Raw genomic sequence first — 20,512 nt, 5'->3', positions numbered from 1 at the left:
CTGCCACTAAGGACAGAGGGATGTCCTGGGACGGTGTCCGCACCCTCCCTGCCCTGGGGCCGGCCCTCACCGCTCAGTGCCCAGGGACAGGTAGAGCTGGCTTATGGCCTCCAGGAGCTGCCCCTCCAGCACCTTGTCGTTCGCCCTGCGGGCCAGCGAGAGCTGGAACTCGTGGTAGACGACGCACCGGGCCTCGTTGGGCACGACCGTGCCGTAGAAGTGACAGAGCCGCTGGACGGCGAGCAGCTGGCCTGGCGGGAGACGGAAGGGAGAGGCCCTGTCAGGCACTGCAGCGGCCTTCCAGGGCCCGTGGCCCCTGTGGCGTGCCCGCCTCTTTGAGCTGGGGTCGCTCCACGTGGGGACAGGCTGGGTGTCCGGCTCGAGGTCACACAGCCGGCCAGCAGCCGGGACGGGGCCAGGCAGGGCATGTCACAGACGCTCGAGGGACAGTGTTGGTCACTGGAGAACTCCCAGGCTGGGCGGTCCCGACTGGGCTCCCCTGATGGACTGGGACATGTTTCTGCTTCACAAAGCTCCTCCCAGACAGACAGGGGCTGTGTGCGAGCATGCCCAGCTGCTCAGTCGTGTCCGACTCTGCAGCCCCGTGGACTGTGGCCCACCAGGCTCCTCCGTCCCTGGGATTCGCCAGCAGGAACACTGGAGTGGGTGCCACTTCCTCCTCCAGGGGGTCTTCCTGCCCCAGGGCTCGAATCCCTGCCCCCTGCACTGGCAGGCAGGTTCTTTACCAACTGAGCTGCCAGGGAAGCCTGAACAGGGGCTAAGCTCCCACCAAGTGGACCACCAGCATCCCCACGAGGCAGACCGGCAAGCTGAGTCCAACGCTGGAGCAAAGGGCATGCAGTGGAGATGGGATTCAAATCCGGCTCCCGAATTCCACAGCCAACGCTCCTTCGTGAAGCCGGGCTCAGAGCCCACAGCCTTACTCGCCTGTTCTAAAGCCAGAGGAATGGAAACAATTGGGAACTTGCACCATTGAAAATGACCCGGCCGTGAACAAGCCAAGAGAAGACTTGAATGACACCGTGAACCAACCAGACCTAACAGAGCGCAGAGCACACGCCCAACAACAGCAGAACGCGGCGTCCTCCACGTGCCCATGGACGTTCTCCAGGACAGACTGGAGGCTGCCTCTCAGAACCGTCCTCCGTAAACTTAAAGGGCCAAAACCACAGGAGGCATAGCTTCCAGGAGCAATGAACGGAATCAGAGATCAGTGGCACTAAGGAGTTTGGAACATTCGCGTCTGTAGAAATGGAGAGCGCGTTCCTACATCACTGGGCTTCCCTTGTGGCTCAGTCGGTAAACAATCTACCGGCAACGCAGAGAGATCCGGCTTTGATCCCTGGGTTGGAAGGATCCCCTGGAGAAGGAAATGGCAACCCACTCCAGTATTCTTGCCTGGAGAATCCCATGGACAGAGGAGCCTGGCAGGCTACAGTCCATGGGGTCGGTCGCAAGAGTCAGACATGACTGAGCAGCTAAACCACCACCACCAAATCACCAGTGGGTCCAAGAGGGAAACTGGGGACTGCCCTGGTGGTCCAGGGGTTAAGACTCTGCACTCCCAATGCAGGGGACCTGGGTTCAGCCCTTGGTCAGGGATCTAAATCCTGCATGCTGCAACTAAGATTTTGTATGTTGCAACTAAGACCGGCTCAATCAAATAGCTAAGTATTTTAAAAGATAAACAACCAAAAAAGAATAAAAATTTCCAATCAAAAACCTAAAGTTCACCCTTAAGAAACTAGAAAAAGTTAACTCGATCCAAGGCAAGCAAAAGAAAGGAAAAATCAAAGTTGAAGAGGAGATGATAAAATAATAGAGAATAGAAAAATGAAGAACAATGAAACCAAATCACAGTTCTTTGAACAGGTTAACAAAAGTGACAAAAGTTTTGCCAGACTGACCAAGAAAAGAAAGGAGGCAGCCGAAGATGACTAAAATCAGGAGGGATAGATGGGACATCACCACGGATCTCACGGGGAAAAAGGGGGAAACTGTGAGCGACTGTACGCCAGCAAATGAGACGATCTAAGTGAAATGAACCCTAGGAAGACACAAACTAGTGAAATGGACTGAAAACGGAACCAGCGCAAGGATGGGTGACGCTGGGGGTCAGCACTGCCCCCAGTCCCCTCCCCGTTCCATATGGTGGAGGGGCAGACCCCCTGACCCCCTGGAGGACCTCCTGGGTCCCCCAGCTTTGCACTCCCAAGTCTGAGTCCCCCAGTGCCTGGGTTGGGGGTGTGGGGGCATCACAGAAGGTTTCTGAGCAGCCACCGGGGGGCCATGTGCCCTTGGTGACCACGGCCTGCACCTGCCCAAGGCTGCAGGGCAGGTCGGGGGACCCAGCTCCTGGCTCCTCCTGGAGGTCCAGGGGATTCCCCTTCCAGCCTCACTGAACAGATCCTACATCCCTCAGTAGCGCCCCAGTGCTCTCAGGAAAATGCCAAACCACAGCCTGGGGTCTTGGGCCCCTGCCTAGCTTCCCACCTGAGGCTCCCACCACCCATCACCTGAGCCACTCACTCCAAACTTGGCACCGCCCTGCAGGGCCCAGTCATTCACCCTAGGGCCTTTGCACAGGCTGCTGCGCCTCCTGCCAGGCCCTCTCCTGTACTTGGCTAAATTCTTCTCATCCCTCGGGTCCCAGACTAAACAGCCGGCCCCCTCCCAGCTGGGGCCTGGAGCCGCCAAGCTGAGCACCTGCTTCTGTGGCTCTCGTGGCCCGAGCATCGGTTTCCTGTGGCTTGGCCGCAGCCCCCGTGAGGGCCACTTGGGCGTGTTTGCTGGTGGACCCCGCCCAGAGCCTGTCACTCGCAGCGGCTGCCTTTGGATGAAGCAGTTGCCCCGAACGCTCTGGGCCGGGGAGGTGTCTGGGGTGCCCGGCTGTTGGGAGACACTAAGGATACAGCGCCAGCAAAGCACCCAGTATGCCAGGCCCACGTGGCCGCTTTGGCTTGCCTGCCCCCATGCCTGGCCTGGGCTCTGTCTGGGGTCACCCCCTGCCTGTCTGCCCGAGACTGCCAGGATTTTCCCAGCCTTGGGACTTTCAGTGCAGAAAGCAGGATGGTCCCAGGCAACCCGGGATGAGCTGGTTGCCATGGGGACATCTGGCCCAGCATGGGGCACCTCAAAACACTTGCTGGTTCCCACCACTCGGCATTCTCGGTGGAGAAGCGGCCACTTGCCTCTGATCTGCAACCCCCAGGACGCTCTGAACAGAAACGCTAGGAGCCCTCGCTTCCCAGGCAGCCCGCCCGCCCGACACTTACTCTCCCAGTGGTCCATCTCCACGGCAACCAGAAAGGCCCACTCGTAGTAGCACCTGGCCTGCCGGGCGAGCACCCTGCGGGTGCACAGGTCCCCCAGCCGTAGCAGCACCCGGGTGAAGTCCAGGCCGCCCTCCCTGCCAGGCAGCCGCGAGAAGAGCTTCACGGCCTCCAGGAGGTAGTGCTGGGCCAGCCCGCCGGCGCCGGTCTGCAGACACAGGGCCCCGAAGTTGGCCAGGACCACTGCCTCATTCCGCGGGCAGCCCAGGCCCCGGGCCACCCTCAGGGCGCGGTAGTAGCCCTCGGCCGCCCGCCGGGTCCTGCCGGTCCTCTTCAGGGCGACAGCCGTCATGTTGGCAATCAGGCCCTCCTGGTCCGGGGTGGTCACCGCCGCCTCCAGGAGGGACTCCAGGATGCCCAGGGCTGCCGAGCTCTGCCTGTGAAGGATGTGCAGCCAGGCCAGGGCCACCAGGCGGTCCACGACGGTGCGGCCACCCAGCCGGGCATCTGTCTCCACGGCCTGCACCATGAAGGCGATGGCCCTGCCCTGCCACCCGTGCTGGCTGTACAGCTGGGCCAGGCTGGCGTAGACGGGGCCATGTAGGGCCCGCCCGGAGCCGGAGGCCGGGAAGGCCAGCGCCCGCCGGAGGTAGTGAGCCAGCTGGGCGGGCAGGACGGGGAGCCGCGGGCTGTTCTGCAGGACCAGGGCCGCGCTCCGGAGTGCGCTGCGCAGCGAGCCCTGTGCCCTCAGTGAGGCCACTCTGATGCAGCTCAGTGCCAGGTGCGGCAGGCACCTTTGGCTGTAGATGCCTGCCAGCAGCAGGTAGCAGTCCATGGGCCAGGAGGCGCCCGGGGTCCCCACCGCCCCGGGTAGCAGCAGTAGCAGCCTCTCCAGGAAGGGCAGGGCCTCCTCCGGCTGCTTGAGGCGGGCATGGTGCTTGGCCAGCAAGAAGCAGGCCCGGGCCTCGGCCTGAGGGCTGCGGCCGCCGATGGCCCTCCGCAGGGCCAGGGTCAGGAGGCCGGAGTCGGCCTCGGAGCTGCCGCCGTGGCTGGGCGTCCCCAGGAGCAGGGCCAAGGCCTTGGGCACCACCTGTGCGCACTTCTCCTTGCTCTTCTGCCGCAGGTGGACCGAGGCCAGGCCGGTGTACACGGCCGCCACCAGGACCAGGTCCCCGAAGCGGCCCCCGAGCACCCCCAGGGCTTCCTCGAAGTACACGCGGGCCTGGGACAGCTTCAGCTGTCGCACGCACAGCCGTCCCAGCAGGAAGCAGAGCCTGGCCAGGGCCATGGGCAGCCCGGCTTTTTTGGCTACCCCGCGGGCCTCGGCCAGCCGCCTGACCAGCTCCTCCTCGTCGTTGAAGCTGCCGAACACGCCGCTCAGCATGGGCGGGGAGAGGTCGTACAGGCCCTGGAAACCGGCCTGGAACCCGGGTGCGTCCAGGAACAGCAGCTGCAAGCCCAGGGCCTCCGGGTCAGCCCAGTCATCTCCTACATCCAGGCAGAAGGAGGGCTCCTCGGTGTCCGGCAGGCCCGCACCACTGGAAGCCCTGTGGACACCAGGGGACCCTGGTTCCTTGGGGCAGCCCTGACAGGACTTGCATTGTTCTAGAACATTCTTCACCATCTGCAGGATCTCCTGTGGCTCTGGGTTCAGGCAAGGCGGGGACATTTCTGCAAATGACCAAAATGCCCGGATGGGTGAGAGTGGGATCTGAGTCCAGGCAGGCCCGGGGGCATCCCTCTCCTGGCGGCAACGTCCCTGTCGCCTCCTCCATAAGGCTGCCCTGGGCATCTGAGGTGCCGTGGACTGCTGGGCACACTGCAGGGCTATAGGGGTGACTTTCCGGGAGGACACGGAGGTGGTTAGCCAAGCTTCTACCAACTAACGTGCCTCACCGTAGTCCTCTCCTCTCAGCCACGCGCAGGAACCCCCAAGACATCAAGCTGTAGCCAACCAGAGCTACTGACCAGCGTGAGCTCCAAAGCGCCCTCAGAACTGACAGTGGAGTCTGCGTCCACCTGCCTGGCCCTAGCACGGGGGCCCCTCTGATGGGAAACACTGGGAACGGCTCCCAGACCCCAGGGTCCCTCTCATCTGGGCTGGTTTGGGAATCTGGTTACTAAAGGGTTAAAAACAACTGCTGAAGAGTCTGGGGACAGGAGCTGCCCACGCCTGCCCTGCCTGCCGAGGGCCTGTTGGCCTTGGATGGACCCAGCACCCAGAGGCACGTCCAGGCTTGAGGAGCAAACAAGCTATGTATCCTGTTGGGAAAACACGGGCTTTGAAGGGGAATTTGGAAGGAAAGGAGCGGGAGGTGAAGACTCTTCTGTTTCAAGTTCGCTTGTAAAAAGTGTGTTCAAAGCTATTAGTCTGTAAAGGCTAGGAATTAAAAGAAAAAAAAATTAAATCCGGTTGAGCAGCAAACGTCCAACTCGACCGTGTACTTGATTGGCTAAAAAACGCCGGATCCAGTGGAGGCGCGTGGTCTCCCCGGGGCGTCTTCCTACATTATCCCTGTTACCCTGCCCCTGACAGTTGAGGTCCTCCTGAAGGCAGCCTGCAGAAATCCGGGAGTGGGGAGGGCCCCGGGACAGCCCTGGGACCCAGGGGCTGCTTCCGGTCCTCCTTCCAAGGACCCTTCCATGTTTGCGCATGGATGGATCCCATTCCCAGGAAATCTCAAAGGGTCCTCGGCTCATGCATCCCCAGGCTGTCCCTGAAGCAGACCCTCTGCTGTGGTGGAGATGCAGGCGTGGGAAAGAGCAGGGACTTTTCCAACGTAAGGCTCCACAGTAACGCCCTCTCCATCCACTGCACTCCTCCAAGCAGCACATGGGGAAAGTCAGCTACTTTGGGTTAAATGAAAGAAAACCAGGGACTTCCTGGTGGTCCAGTGGCTAAGTCTCGGCATTCCAAATACAGGGGGCCTGGGATCGCTCCCTGGTCAGGGAACGAGCTCCCACATGCCCCAACTAAGAGTTTGCAAGCCGCAACTAAAACCTGGTGCAGCCAAAAAAGAAAGAAAGAAAGAAACCCAGAGTCAGGCATAAGCCCATCCCTTAAGGCTCAGAATCCGCCTGCAGTGCGGGAGGCCTGAGTTCGATCCCTGGGTTCAGAAGATCCCCTGGAGAAGAGAAAGGTTCCCCACTCCAGTAATCTGGTCTGGAGAATCCCATGGACACTATAGTCCATGGGGTCGCAAAGAGCCGGACATGGCTGAGCGACTTTCTCACTTTCAGGCAATGGCGGGGATGTGCTTCTTTGCTGGGGACAGTGCAGGGGGCCAGGCTATGGGCCAGGCAGTGGAGAGGTCACCCCACCTCCAATGGGGACAGTGCGGGGGGGAGCCTCACCTCCGCTTCACCCAACCTCCCCCCAAGGCCAGACTGCATGTCACCAGCCCTTCCCCACAGAGGAGTGAGCTCCGCGGCCCGCTCCACCCCGAGGCCCAGCCCCACGCCCCAAGGGCTCCCAGGCCATGTGGGAAGGACGTACCTTCTTCCTCCTGCTGCTGCTGCGTCTCAGCTTCTTCTGACGTGTCTGAAAAGTCAGAGAGAAGGCCGGCATCACCCTGGGACCAGCACCCTCCGGGTTGGGGCCAAGTTGGGGGGCAGCTCTAGGACGGTAACACCCCTGACGCCAGCGCTGAGCGGGGGCACGGTCCGGCCCGAGGCGGGGGGCATCAGCCAAGAAGCCATGTCTTCCAGGATGCACCCCTGCCCCTGCAGGGCTCCACCCCCGCCAAGAGGCGGCCTCCTCCGGCTGCCCTCACCCCGGGGCTGGGCGGCAGAGCTGGACTTGCACCCCCTCCCCCTACCACCAGCGCTCTCCCACGCCTCAGCCCCCGCCTCCTGGCTGCCATGGAGACCGGGTGAGAAGAGGCGCTGCACAGAGACAGGGGAGTGTGCAGTGCTGTCAGCTGTGCGGCATCCAGCGGAGAGGACCCCACCGCTGCAAGCGAGGCCCCCCACGGCTCCCTAAGCAGGGAAGAAACCGTGGGCCAGGCCGGCTGAGGGCTGACCGCCGAGGCCTCAGTTCTCATTTGACTTGTATGCGGAATGAGTCATGCGAAACGCTGGGCTGGGTGACTCACAAGCTGGAATCAAGCTGGCCGGAAATATCAGCAACCTCAGACACGCAGATAGTACCACTCTAATGGCAGAAAGTGAAGAGGAACTAAAGAGCCGCTTGATGAGGGTGAAAGAGGAGAGGGAAAAAGCTGACTTAGAACTCAACATTCAAAAAATGAAGATCATAGCCTCCAGTCCAAATAGTTCACGGCAAATAGAACAGGAAAAAGCGGAAACAGTGACAGACTTTGTCTTGGGCTCCAAAATCACTGCAGATGGTGACTGCAGTCATGAAATTAAAAGACGCTTGCTCCTTGGAAGGAAAGCAGTGGAAACCTAGACAGCATATTAGAAGCAGAGACATTCGTTTGCCGACAAAGACTGATCTAGGCAAAGCGATGGTTTGTCCAGTGGTCACGTACAGATGTGAGAGCTGGACCGTAAAGAAGGCTGAGCGCCAAAGAATTGATGCTTTGGACTGTGGGGCTGGAGGAGACTCTTGAGAGCCCCTTGGACAGCAAGGAGATCAAACTAGTCAATCCTAAAGAAAATCAACCCTGACTATTCATTGGAAGGACTTATGTTGAAGCTGAGACTCCAAAACTTTGGCCACTTGATGTGAAGAGCCGACTCATTGGAAAAGACCCTGATGCTGGAAAGACTGAGGGCAGGAGGAGAAGGGGACGACAGAGGATGAGATGGTTGGATGGCATCACCGACTCGATGGACATGGGTTTGTGTAAACTCAGGGTGATAGTGAAGGACAGGGGAGCCTGGCGTGCTGCTGTCCATGGGGTCACAGAGAGTCAGACACGACTCAGCAACTGAACAACAAAGGAAGAGAAATCCATCAGTTTAAACTGAACATTGGTGAGAAAATTCTTATAACACGTGTCAGGAGGCAAGCAGGAAAGACACACGTGAACATATGCTCACGTGTGTGTGCACATGTGTGTGTACATGTGTGTGCGCGTACAAGTGTGGGTGTGTGGCTATATGTGTGAGTGCACGTGTGTTCACATGAGCGTGTACACATGGACACATACACGTGTGTAGGTGTGTGTTTGGGTGTGTCTGTGAGTATGCATGCGTATGTGTACACATATCTGTGGGGATGTGTCCAAACGTGTGCATTTATTTCCCTCCCACAGGAGGAACAGATGAGCTGAAACGTTGCATCCCCAGGGCCCGGGGAGTGGCGGGTAGGCCTGTCCCACACCGTGCCCTCTGCCCATGACCTCCAGCTGTGGCTGCCGACTCGCCTCCTCTCTCTTCTGTTCGTACCACAGTCCTAGGCCCCCTTGCTTCCCCAGCCCCAGCAGAGCAGGCAGTCAGGCTGGTGCCTAGAGGCAGTGGAGAAGCGGCTCAGCTGAGACCCGTCCCCAGGGCAGCTGGGAGGCTCAGGCCCCACTTTCCTGCATCTCCCAGCCCCTTACCCTGCTCCTTCTCTCTGTCTCTCCTGTCACCCCCCACCTGCCCTGAAGGCAGTGCCAGCATCTGTCTGGCCACTTGTAAGTGCCCAGGGGCTGGCATTCAATACTGTGAACGATGGAGGAGGCAGAAGATTCCTTAAGGCAGCGGGGTGGGGCTGCCGCCGCGAACAGTGGACGAAGCCAGAGCTGTGCCGCACTCTGCAGAGTGGACAGTCCAGCCTCGCAGAGCAGAGCGGACGGAACAGGGCTGAGGGGTATCAGCCGGGGGCAGGCTCTGCACCCTCATGGCCTTTCCGGGAATCTGCCGTAAGAACACTGTTCTGAATCACAGGCTGTAGGGCACTTCCCTGTGGCTCAGATGCTGAAGAAGCTGCCTGCAGTGCGAGAGACCCCAGTTCCATGCCCGGGTTGGGAAGACCCCCTGGAGGAGGGTGTGGCGACCCTCCAGTGTTCTTGCCTGGAGAATCCCATGAACAGAGGGGCTGGAGGGCTGCAGTCCACGGGGTCACAAAGAGTCAGACACGACTGAGTGATTAAACAGACAAGGTGCAGCCAGCTGCAGGTCCTGAGAGGTCCCCGGGGGCATCCTGAGGGATGGGAGGAGCACCCCCATGTCCCCCCCACCTACCCAGGCTGTACACCGTGCAGACATTCGTGCTGGACGTCCTTCTCAGCAGCTGCCTGGCCTCCTCCTCAGAAAAGCGTCCTTCACGGCTAAAGAAAGACCTTTCTTCTTCACTGAGAAAAATCACATTTTCCAAGCTGGAAAAAAATAAACTGCATGTTAGACTGCACATTTCCAAGTACACATTTCGTATGAAGACCCTTTTCCCTCCCTCACTTGGCAGACAAGCCCTGCCCAGTGATGAAGACCTGAAGATAAAAACAAAATAGATCCCACCCTCAAGGATGCTTGCTCGGGCCAGAGGCAGACACCCAGGAGAGGAAAGGCTGTGACAGATGCCGCTGATCAGTTTCTGGAAGAGGAGCTCCTGAGCAGCCTTCAAAACCCCACCTTAAATGCCCCTTCCCCTGTGAGACAGGCCATGGCAGCTGCAGACAGACTCAATCCCTCCACACTGCAATCTCTCAGAACTCCTTACACAACACGGGTACAGAGCACACGTGTACTCAGAAAAGTCAGGAGAGGAAAAACAGGAAGGAACAAAGGGAGGGAGGGAGTGGGGGCAGGCAACTTCTGCTTATAGAACCAAATTAGCAGCAAACATGAAACTTTCAAATGTACTTCGAAACTTAAGAGGGAGCTATTATGAGAAGTTAAAGAAACCCTTAGGGTAGATTATGACACGTTGGACATAATAAGCCTGTATTCCTCAAAAAAGTCAGTGTCCTAAAGGACAAAGAGACCAAGGGACTGTCTCAGATCAAAGAGATGAGACTCAAGAGATAGACAGGTGATAATATGGGGTCTGGAATTTTCTTTGGCTAAAGCGAGGATCATTGGGAAAAATAGTAGGATCTGAAAGGGTAACAGGCAGGAAGGCCAGGGGTCTCCAAATGGAGGAAATAGCCTGCAAGTGTCAGACATTTTTATCTCCCTTAAGCGGCACGAGGAAACAAACTAGCGATATTTTTTCCCTTCTCTATACAAATTTAAAAGGAGGTTTCTCTTAAAATTCTGTGTTGCCATGACACCTGCTTTCACCTGAAGGTAACCAATCAATGCCTTTTTCTTATGGAAATGCTTATCTTAAGCTATACCCCTTGTCCAAGGTAAGGAGCAGCGGCTGTGCTTTGCTGGAGCAGCCGTGAAGAGATACCCCACGCCCAAGGTAAGAGAAACCCAAGTAAGATGGTAGGCATTGCAAGAGGGCATCAGAGGGCAGACACACTGAAACCATACTCACAGAAAACTAGTCAATCTAATCACACTAGGACCACAGCCTTGTCTAACACAATGAAACCAAGCCATGCCTGCAGGGCAACCCAAGACGGACGGGTCATGGTGGAGAGGTCTGACAGAATGTGGTCCACTGGAGAAGGGAATGGCAAGCCACTTCAGTATTCTTGCCTTGAGAACCCTATGAACAGTAGGAAAAGGCAAAATGATAGGATACCGAAAGAGGAACTCCCCAGGTCAGTAGGTGCCCAATATGCTACTGGAGATCAGAGGAGAAATAACTCCAGAAAGAATGAAGGGATGGAGCCAAAGCAAAACCAATACCCAGCTGTGGATGTGACTGGTGATAGAAGCAAGGTCCGATGCTGTAAAGAGCAATATTGCATAGGAACCTGGAATGTCAGGTCCATGAATCAAGGCAAATTGGAAGTGGTCAAACAAGAGATGGCAAGGGTGAACGTTGACATTCTAGGAATCAGCGAACTAAAATGGACTGGAATGGGTGAATTTAACTCAGATGACCATTATATCTACTACTGCAGGCAGGAATCCCTCAGAAGAAATGGAGTAGCCATCATGGTCAACAGAAGAGTCCGAAATGCAGTACTTGGATGCAATCTCAAAAACGACAGAATGATCTCTGTTCGTCTCCAAGGCAAACCATTCAATATCACAGTTATCCAAGTCTATGCCCCAACCAGTAACGCCAAAGAAGCTGAAGTTGAACGGTTTTATGAAGACCTACAAGACCTTTTAGAACTAACACCCAAAAAAGATGTCCTTTTCATTATAGGGGACTGGAATGCAAAAGTAGGAAGTCAAGAAACACCTGGAGTAACAGGCAAATTTGGCCTTGGAATGTGGAATGAAGCAGGGCAAAGACTAATAGAGTTTTGCCAAGAAAATGCACTGGTCATAGCAAACACCCTCTTCCAACAACACAGGAGAAGACTCTACACATGGACATCACCAGATAGTCAACACCAAAATCAGACTGATTATATTCTTTGGAGCCAAAGATGGAGAAGCTCTATACAGTCAGCAAAAACAAGACCAGGAGCTGACTGTGGCTCAGATCATGAACTTCTTATTACCAAATTCAGACTTAAATTGAAGAAAGTAGGGAAAATCGCTAGACCATTCAGGTATGACCTAAATCAAACCCCTTATGATTATACAGTGGAAGTGAGAAATAGATTTAAGGGCCTAGATCTGATAGATAGAGTGCTTGATGAACTACGGAATGAGGTTCGTGATATTGTACAGGAGATAGGGATCAAGACCACCCCATGGAAAAGAAATGCAAAAAAGCAAAATGGCTGTCTGGGGAGGTCTTACAAATAGCTGTGAAAAGAAGAGAGGCGAAAAGCCAGGAGAAAAGGAAAGATATAAGCATCTAAATGCAGAGTTCCAAAGGATAGCAAGAAGAGAGAAGAAAGGCTTCTTCAGCGATCAATGCAAAGAAATAGAGGAAAACAACAGAATGGGAAAGACTAGAGATCTCTTTAAGAAAATTAGAGATACCAAGGGAACATTTCATGCAAAGATGGGCTCAATAAAGGATAGAAATGGTCTGGACCTAACAGAAGCAGAAGATATTAAGAAGAGGTGGCAGGAATACACAGAAGAACTGTACAAAAAAAATCTTCATGACCCAGATAATCATGATGATGTGATCACTCATCTAGAGCCAGACATCCTGGAATGTGAAGTCAAGTGGGCTTTAGAAAGCATCATTACGAACAAAGCTAGTGGAGGTGATGGAATTCCAGTTGAGCTGTTTCAAATCCTGAAAGATGATGCTGTGAAAGTGCTGCACTCAACATGCCAGCAAATTTGGAAAACTCAACAGTGGCCACAGGACTGGAAAAGGTCACTTTTCATTCCAATTCCAAAGAAAGGCAATGCCAAAGAATGCTCAAACTACCGCACAATTGCACTCATCTCACATGCTAGTAAAGTAATGCTCAAAATTCTCCAAGCCAGGCTTCAGCAATACGTGAACCGTGAACCCCTTGATGTTCAAGCTGGTTTTAGAAAAGGCAGAGGAACCAGAGATCAAATTGCCAACATTCGCTGGATCATGGAAAAAGCAAGGGAGTTCCAGAAAACCATCAATTTCTGCTTTATTGACTATGCCAAAGCCTTTGATTGTGTGGATCACAATAAACTGTGGAAAATTCTGAAAGAGATGGGAATACCAGACCACCTAACCTGCCTCTTGAGAAATCTATATGCAGGTCAGGAAGCAACAGTTAGAACTGGACATGGAACAACAGACTGGTTCCAAATAGGAAAAGGAGTACGTCAAGGCTGTATATTGTCACCCTGCTTATTTAACTTCTATGCAGAGTACATCATGAGAAACTCTGGACTGGAAGAAACACAAGCTGGAATCAAGATTGCCGGGAGAAATATCAATCACCTCAGATATGCAGATGACACCACCCTTATGGCAGAAAGTGAGGAGGAGCTAAAAAGCCTCCTAATGAAAGTGAAAGAGGAGAGTGAAAAAGTTGGCTTAAAGCTCAACATTCAGAAAACTAAGATCATGGCATCTGGTCCCATCACTTCATGGGAAATAGATGGGGAAACAGTGGAAACAGTGTCAGACTTTATTTTTGGGGGCTCCAAAATCACTGCAGATGGTGATTGCAGCCATGAAATTAAAAGACGCTTCCTCCTTGGAAGAAAAGTTATGACCAACCTAGATAGTATATTCAAAAGCAGAGACATTACTTTGCCGACTAAGGTCCGTCTAGTCAAGGCTATGGTTTTTCCTGTGATCATGTATGGATGTGAGAGTTGGACTGTGAAGAAGGCTGAGCATCGAAGAATTGATGCTTTTGAACTGTGGTGTTGGAGAAGACTCTTGAGAGTCCCTTGGACTGCAAGGAGATCCAACTAGTCCATTCTGAAGGAGATCGACCCTGGGATTTCTTTGGAGGGAATGATGCTAAAGCTGAAACTCCAGTACTTTGGCCACCTCATGCGAAGAGTTGACTTATTGGAAAAGACTCTGATGCTGGGAGGGATTGGGGGCAGGAGGAGAAGGGGATGACCGAGGATGAGATGGCTGGATGGCATCACAGACTCGATGGACGTGAGTCTGAGTGAACTCCGGGAGATGGTGATGAACAAGGAGGCCTGGTGTGCTGTGATTCATGGGGTTGCAAAGAGTCGGACAAATAGTGCAAATGTACTATGCATTTACCCCCAACTCTGTCTTCAAGTCAGATCTGCCTTTTGGCTCAGAACCTACTTGATAAACCAGTATGTTATACTCTGATATCGTTCCTCTAATCTATGCAAAGGACACTATTTGTATGGTGCTCTGCCCTTCTTCAAGATTCAAGTTAATCCTTTTATGGCCCAAGATAAACCATTTGGAGCCAAAATTATCCCAAAATATATCTTATGGGTGAGGGGCCTGGTGCCATTCTAAGTTTTGAGACATTCCTTTCTTTCATTAACAGACTGCTGATGACTATATAACATCCAGCTGAAGACTAGCAGGGGGGTACGCTTTCTGCCCCCTTCTGATGCCTATGTCAGAAGCTTTCTCTATCTCCTTTATACTTTAATAAAACTTTGTTACACTAAAGCTCTGAGCGATCAAGCCTCGTCTCTGGCCCCGGATTGAATTCTTCTCCTCCGGGGGCCAAGAATCCCGGCATCATAATTCAACAACAACCCTCCGGATCTAAGATCTGAGGAAAACAATTCTATCAGTGTTAGTTTCCTGATTTTGACAGTTGTGCTGTGCTCATGCAAGCGATGTCCTGGTTTCAGGAAACACACTGCATTATTTAGGGGTAAAGGAACATCGTGTTTGCAACTGACTCCCAAAGAATTTAGAAGAAAAAAAAATGAAGTAAAAAACAAACAGGAGAAAGTAGGTGTCATAACATGTTAACATCTGGGCAAACTGGGTGAAGGACACAGAGGAATTTTACCCTCTTTTCGCGACTTTTCCTTAAGCCTGAAATTACAACAAAATAAAAGAAATAAAGAATAGCCACCAGAATGTTCACTAAACAAAAGGTGAAAGACCCAGATCTGGCATAGGAAAGACGTTTAGAAAGTACTTGTTGAGCGAGTGAGAGGGGTTGTTGGCACTTCTCTGGTTGTAAATAGGATCAATGGCACTGGGCCCCGTCAACCTTCTGGGTGAAGGGAGGCCAACAGACCAGCTCAAACCCACAGCAATTGCAGCACAGACCCTTGGCAAGCTCAGGACATGTCTAAGTCACATGGGGCCCAGCTGTCTGTTGAGACGTTGTGGTCTCCCCAGGGACGGTGGCAACCGTCTTGTGCTGGGAGTTCCACCACCCAGGGCACGTGGAAAGCCCATCGGTGCTGGTGAAGTTTGAGATGGAGCCTTGGGGGCAGCACGCTTTGGGGAACTAAGGTCTGGTTTCTAGCATCAGCATTGGAGCCCAGCCCAGCTTCAACCTGCTTCTGGTGAGCGGGCAGAAGAGGCTCTGGAGCAGACAGACCCTTGAGTTAGAGAACAGAGCGACTGGTAGGACATGTCGTGATGGCGGAGTGGCAGCCGAGACTTGGTCTTGGAGGCTCAGGTTTGTCCGAGGCGCCAGACAAGAATGAAACAGGATTTCAGGGCTAATGGGGCACTAGGGACAAACATCTCGTGATGGACCCAGGGGCAGCTTCTGGACCAATAACAGGTCTTTTCTACACACTGACTCCTGGGTACTGACATCTTAACAAAGCCCAAGAACGTACCTATGCTGCTGACCACTCTCCAAAGGTCACCTCCCTCCTCCTCTGTGCTGCCTAGGGCCAGGTGGTGGGGACCTGGAGGTGACTGGATAGGCCTGGCTCAGAATTCCCCAGATGGGGTGGGGAGGCTTGCACGAGGAAGGAAGCACAGCCAGGAAGGGTGCCACCCCCCACCCACCCCCCAGAGATGGCAGACAAGACTAGGGGCCAGTGCATGGTCAGAGCAGTGGCCCCTGAAATGTGGGTCAGCAAGGCCTGGGTCTCAGGGGGGCTTGCAGGTCAGATCCAGAGCTTCAGAGGGCTTTATGAAAGGGACTGGAGGGTGTACTGGGTTGAATAGTGTCCTCCCTTCTCCCAAATCCATGTCTATTTGTACCCTCAGAAGGTAACCTTATTTGGAAATAAGACCTTTTTAGACGGGATCCAGTCAAGGATGTTGGTGTGAAGAGATGATCCTGGGTTATCCTTACGAGAAACAGGAGACAGAACCCAAGCACGCAGAGAGGCGGGGGGGGGGGGGGGGGGGTGGGGGGTGATGTGGCCACAGGCCCAGGGCCGCCTGGAGCCACAGGAGCTGGGGGAGGTGGGGAGGGTCCCCCCGGGCCCCGAGGGGCAGGAACGCGGCCAGCACCGTGATTTTCACGTCTGGCCTTTAGTCCGTTGTTTCAAGCCCTCAACTTTGTGCCACTGGCCCCACAGCCCCGGGACACCCGTGCACGTGGACACCTGTTTGTCTCAGGGGCAGCCCCGGCCGCCCTTGAGGGAAGGGCAGGAGAGGGTCCAGACAGGAAGCGGAAGTCAGGCCCCGGGGACAGAGGTGAGGGTGATGAGGAGGAGGAAGGGGCAGGGCCTCAGCCACTCACTCAGACGCCTGGCCCTGCACACTGATGAGGCTCGTCCGCACAAACCCGACCTGGCCAGAGGCCGCGTGCCGGCCCAGGCACCAGGGCAGGCCGGGCACCTGAGCGCCCAGGATCTCAATGTGGTCACCGCTTCGGAAGGTCATCTCTTCAGGCCCTGAGCCCTGGCAGTCCGCTACGGCCAAGGCCTGGCCTATGGCTGCGGGAAGGAGGCCACACATGGTCAGTGCAGGGAGGCAGGACCGGGAAGGGCCTGGGTGGGCCAACAGGCAGCCCTCGAGCACACCGTTGGTGTCCCTGGCCAGGTAGCTTGCGGCTCTTCTGAGGACTGACCAGGTACCCGGCCAGCGTCGTGAGACTGCAGGGCTGGGTGTCCACGCAGTCCTGGGAGGTGGTGCCTTATCCCCACCCTGAGCATGAGGCCTGGAGACGTTGATCAACTTGGCCCAGGGCCCAACGGGGCAAACCCAGCTGAAAATGTTCACTTAACAGGTCCACAGGCCATGCAGACACCAGTCAGTCTGGGTCGGATCAGACGCAGTGGGCCTGATGGTGGCTCAGATGGTAAAGAATCCGCCTGCAATGCGGGAGACCCAGGTTCGAGCCCCGTGTCGGGAAGATCCCCTGGAGGAGGGCATGGCTATCCACTCCAGTATTCTTGCCTGGAGAATCCCATGGACAGATGGGACTGGTGGGCTGCAGTTCACGGGGTCTCAAAGAGTCAGACATGATTGAATGACTAACACACAAAGGGGCCAGGCTGTTTTTTCCGAAGAAGACCCCTGCCTGCCCCTCCCCCATGGTCTGAGGGTCCTCCGAGGGGTCTGACGCGGCCCTGGCAAGAAAGCAGAGGCCTCGGGGGTGCTGGTGGGTGGGCGTTCCTCAGTAGAGACAGAGCAGCCAGGGACCCTGGCCTGGCCCCCCGGGCGCTGCGTGAGTCTAGGCCAGCCGGTGGGCCTCTCTGAGCCTCCTTATCGTCTCAGGAACTGGAGAGGGTCCAAGCCACCTTTTCTGGCTTGGGGAGGACTGAAGGGAGCCAGAAGCTTCTGGAATGCAGGTGCCCGCCCACCTCAGCCCCCTCTTCCCCAGGGGAGGAGGACCAGCAGAAGCACTTACCCATCAGCTGGATGTCCGGCGCCACGGGTCCACCCAGGGTGTCGTTGACGGAGTCCTTGGGGACCCTGAGCGCCCACCTGGAGCAGGATGAGAGGGGGTTTCAGATCTGGGCAGGTTAGAGCCGTGTGCAGACCGCACAGGGCCCAGCCGCAGGGGCCTGGGCAAAGCCCACCACTTGCTCCTACTGCACAGACACCGCCCCCAACACACACACACACATACCATGCACACACACACACACCACATATATACACACACACATACACACACCACACACATATACACACACACATATATACACATACACACACCACACATATACACACACATACACACACCACACACATACACACACACATACACACACCACACACACACACACCACACACATATACACACACACATATATACACACACACATACACACACCACACATATACACACACATACACACACCACACACATACACACACACACACACCACACACATATACACACACACACACACACCACACACACATCCACACACACCATGCACATATACACACATGTATACCCACACACCACACACACATCCACACACACCACGCACATATACACACATGTATACCCACACACCACACACACATACACACACCACACACGTATACACATACACCACACACATACACACACACCACACACATATACACACACACCACACACATACACACATATACCCACACACCACACACACACATATACCCACACACCACACACACATACATACACGCACCAACCCACACACCCACACACACACTCACCAAACACACACACATACCCACACACCACACACACACACACATACACACACACACCACCCCACACACCCACACACCACCCCACACACCCACACACACACTCACCAAACACAAACACATACCTGCACACCACACACATACACACACACCAAACACACACACACACTCACCAAACACACACACACACATACTTACACACCACACACACACACCACCTCACACACACACACACACTCACCAAACACACACACACACCACCAACCCACGCATACCCACACACCACACACACACCACACACACACCACACACATACATACACACACACTACCTCATACATACACATACCTGCACATCAACACACAGCACACACACACTCACCAAACACATACATGCACACACTACACACCCATACCCACCCCCACACCCACACACCCCCACACACCCACACACCACATACACATACACATATACACCACCTCACACACACACATACCTGCACACTGACACACACCCCACACACACTCACAAAACACACACACACACCTCACACACCCACACACACACGTACCACACACACACATATACCCACACACAACACACACATACACATACCTGCATACCCCCACACACCCCACACACACACACACACATGCACACACACAGATACACCCACCCACACACAGACACACACACAGACACACAGACACACACACACACACAGTATGTGCCCTACAGGCCCAGGTTGCCACAAGCCCTCTGTCCAGGTGCGTCCTGCCCTCCCACAGGCTGGCATCCTTGAAGACCTCCCTCCATCATCCGCGGACTATTTCACTGAAAACAAGGAGATCTAGTTTCTCTCTTCACTTTGGCTGCCAGGAAGCTCAAGCCCAGTCTATGCCCACTTCAGCACATGAACAGGAGCCCGTATGCCACCTGTCCCTGCCTTCCCCAGGCTTTCCCTGCTTTGGTTCTTATTTGCATAGATCCCTGCGTGCTCCCTTACTATGGGCACAGGCTACGTGGCTCCCTCAAAAGCTTTCTGTAATGAACCAGAACATGAAGCCAGAACCCCAGGCAGCACACCCCCGGCCGTCTCATTCCAGAGCAGTCTTGCTGGGGAGGTGTCACTGTCCTGCTGTGCAGGTGACCGCCCTGAGGCTACACATTGAAAATGGTGGAAATACGGAGGCCGTGTCTGCCTGGGACTCGCACTGGTCCCCATCCACCCGCCTTGGCCAATGATCGACCCCGGCCTGGGGCAGTCTCCACAAAGCCTGCCAGCGTGCGGGACCCACAGGAGGCAGAGAAACAAAGGTCGGTACCTACTGATGGAACGGAATCAACGGCTCCAGAGTGGCCGCCGCTGCCCCCTCCTCCTCCGAGGACGTGCCGGGACTCGGGGCTGAAGGGTCCAGTGCAGTGGCCGCGTCTGCCTGAGGACCCCTCGGAGGCCGCCTGAGGGGCTGGGGGCCATTCCTCACTCTCACGTGGTAGTCAGGACACAGGACGAAGAAAGGCCCTTCAAAGCGGCAGAGGGCGGTCATGCAGGCGGCTGGACACAGGGGCAGCACCTGCTGGGCCCCCAGCCCCAGTTTCTGCACCCACGCAGTGACTCTAGAGGCCCAGGGACCCAGGCCAGGAGGCTGGACCTGGGCTGGCGTCCCGCATCCGCCTGGACTTGGCCAGGAGGAGCCTGGCTCAGCCTCAGCTTCTCTGGGACTCGACTGGGCTGTGAGGGGGCCAGGTGCGTGATCCCGAGGACCCCTCCAGCTTGGATTCTCCCCGCCCCCCGTCACTGCCCAGCAAGTCTGGCTGCAGCTGGCCTCCTCCCGTCCTCTCTGCAGCCAGGAAGGACTGACTGCTAACGCCCTGCTCGTGGCAGCCTTGGAACTCGACTGTGAGACCCCTGGAGTACTCAGAGCAACAGCCAGGCCAGGAACTCAGGGGTCGCTGGCAAAAGCCCCTTTTCTGTTATTTCTTTGGGGGCTTTCCCTGCCCAGTGTCCCCTCAGTGTCCGCTCCTCCAGGGCCCTCCTGCTGCCGGGGCCCCGGGCCCTCCCGGACCAGTGGTGAGCCGCAGACATCACGTTGCTCACCTTCCTGGACGAGGAGGCTCTCGTACGCCAGCCTCAAGGCGTCCGCATCCACCTGGACCTGGATGGCCGTCTCCTGGTCCTCGTCAGGCTCGAGCAGCCAGAAGGCCTGGTCCATGAGCAGGTTCTCCAGGCAGTGATGAGTGAAGCCTAGGAGAGCGGACAGCCCTGGTCACCAGCGGGCTCTGGGTGTGTGGGGAGAGGCCCTCATGGTCCAGGGCTGACTGAGCCCTGCACTGACCA

General features: G+C 55.4%; 1 protein-coding gene across 1 annotated transcript in view; it reads right to left on the bottom strand.

Moving 5' to 3' along the window:
* The window catches only part of SH3TC1 (SH3 domain and tetratricopeptide repeats 1), a 49,253-nt gene that overhangs the window by 6,642 nt on the left and 22,099 nt on the right, over positions 1 to 20,512 (bottom strand). The window contains 9 exon segments of the mRNA XM_052641643.1: positions 71 to 251; positions 3,297 to 4,964; positions 6,790 to 6,834; positions 9,426 to 9,559; positions 13,046 to 13,048; positions 16,265 to 16,460; positions 17,378 to 17,454; positions 19,504 to 19,696; positions 20,273 to 20,419. Of these exon segments, the coding sequence (XP_052497603.1) occupies positions 71 to 251; positions 3,297 to 4,964; positions 6,790 to 6,834; positions 9,426 to 9,559; positions 13,046 to 13,048; positions 16,265 to 16,460; positions 17,378 to 17,454; positions 19,504 to 19,696; positions 20,273 to 20,419 (2,644 nt within the window).

The sequence above is a fragment of the Budorcas taxicolor genome, chromosome 6 (genome assembly GCF_023091745.1).
Source record: "Budorcas taxicolor isolate Tak-1 chromosome 6, Takin1.1, whole genome shotgun sequence".
NCBI classification, from domain to species: domain Eukaryota; kingdom Metazoa; phylum Chordata; class Mammalia; order Artiodactyla; family Bovidae; genus Budorcas; species Budorcas taxicolor.
Note: the sequence above shows the minus strand (reverse complement) of the source record. Positions and strands in the feature narration are given on the sequence as shown.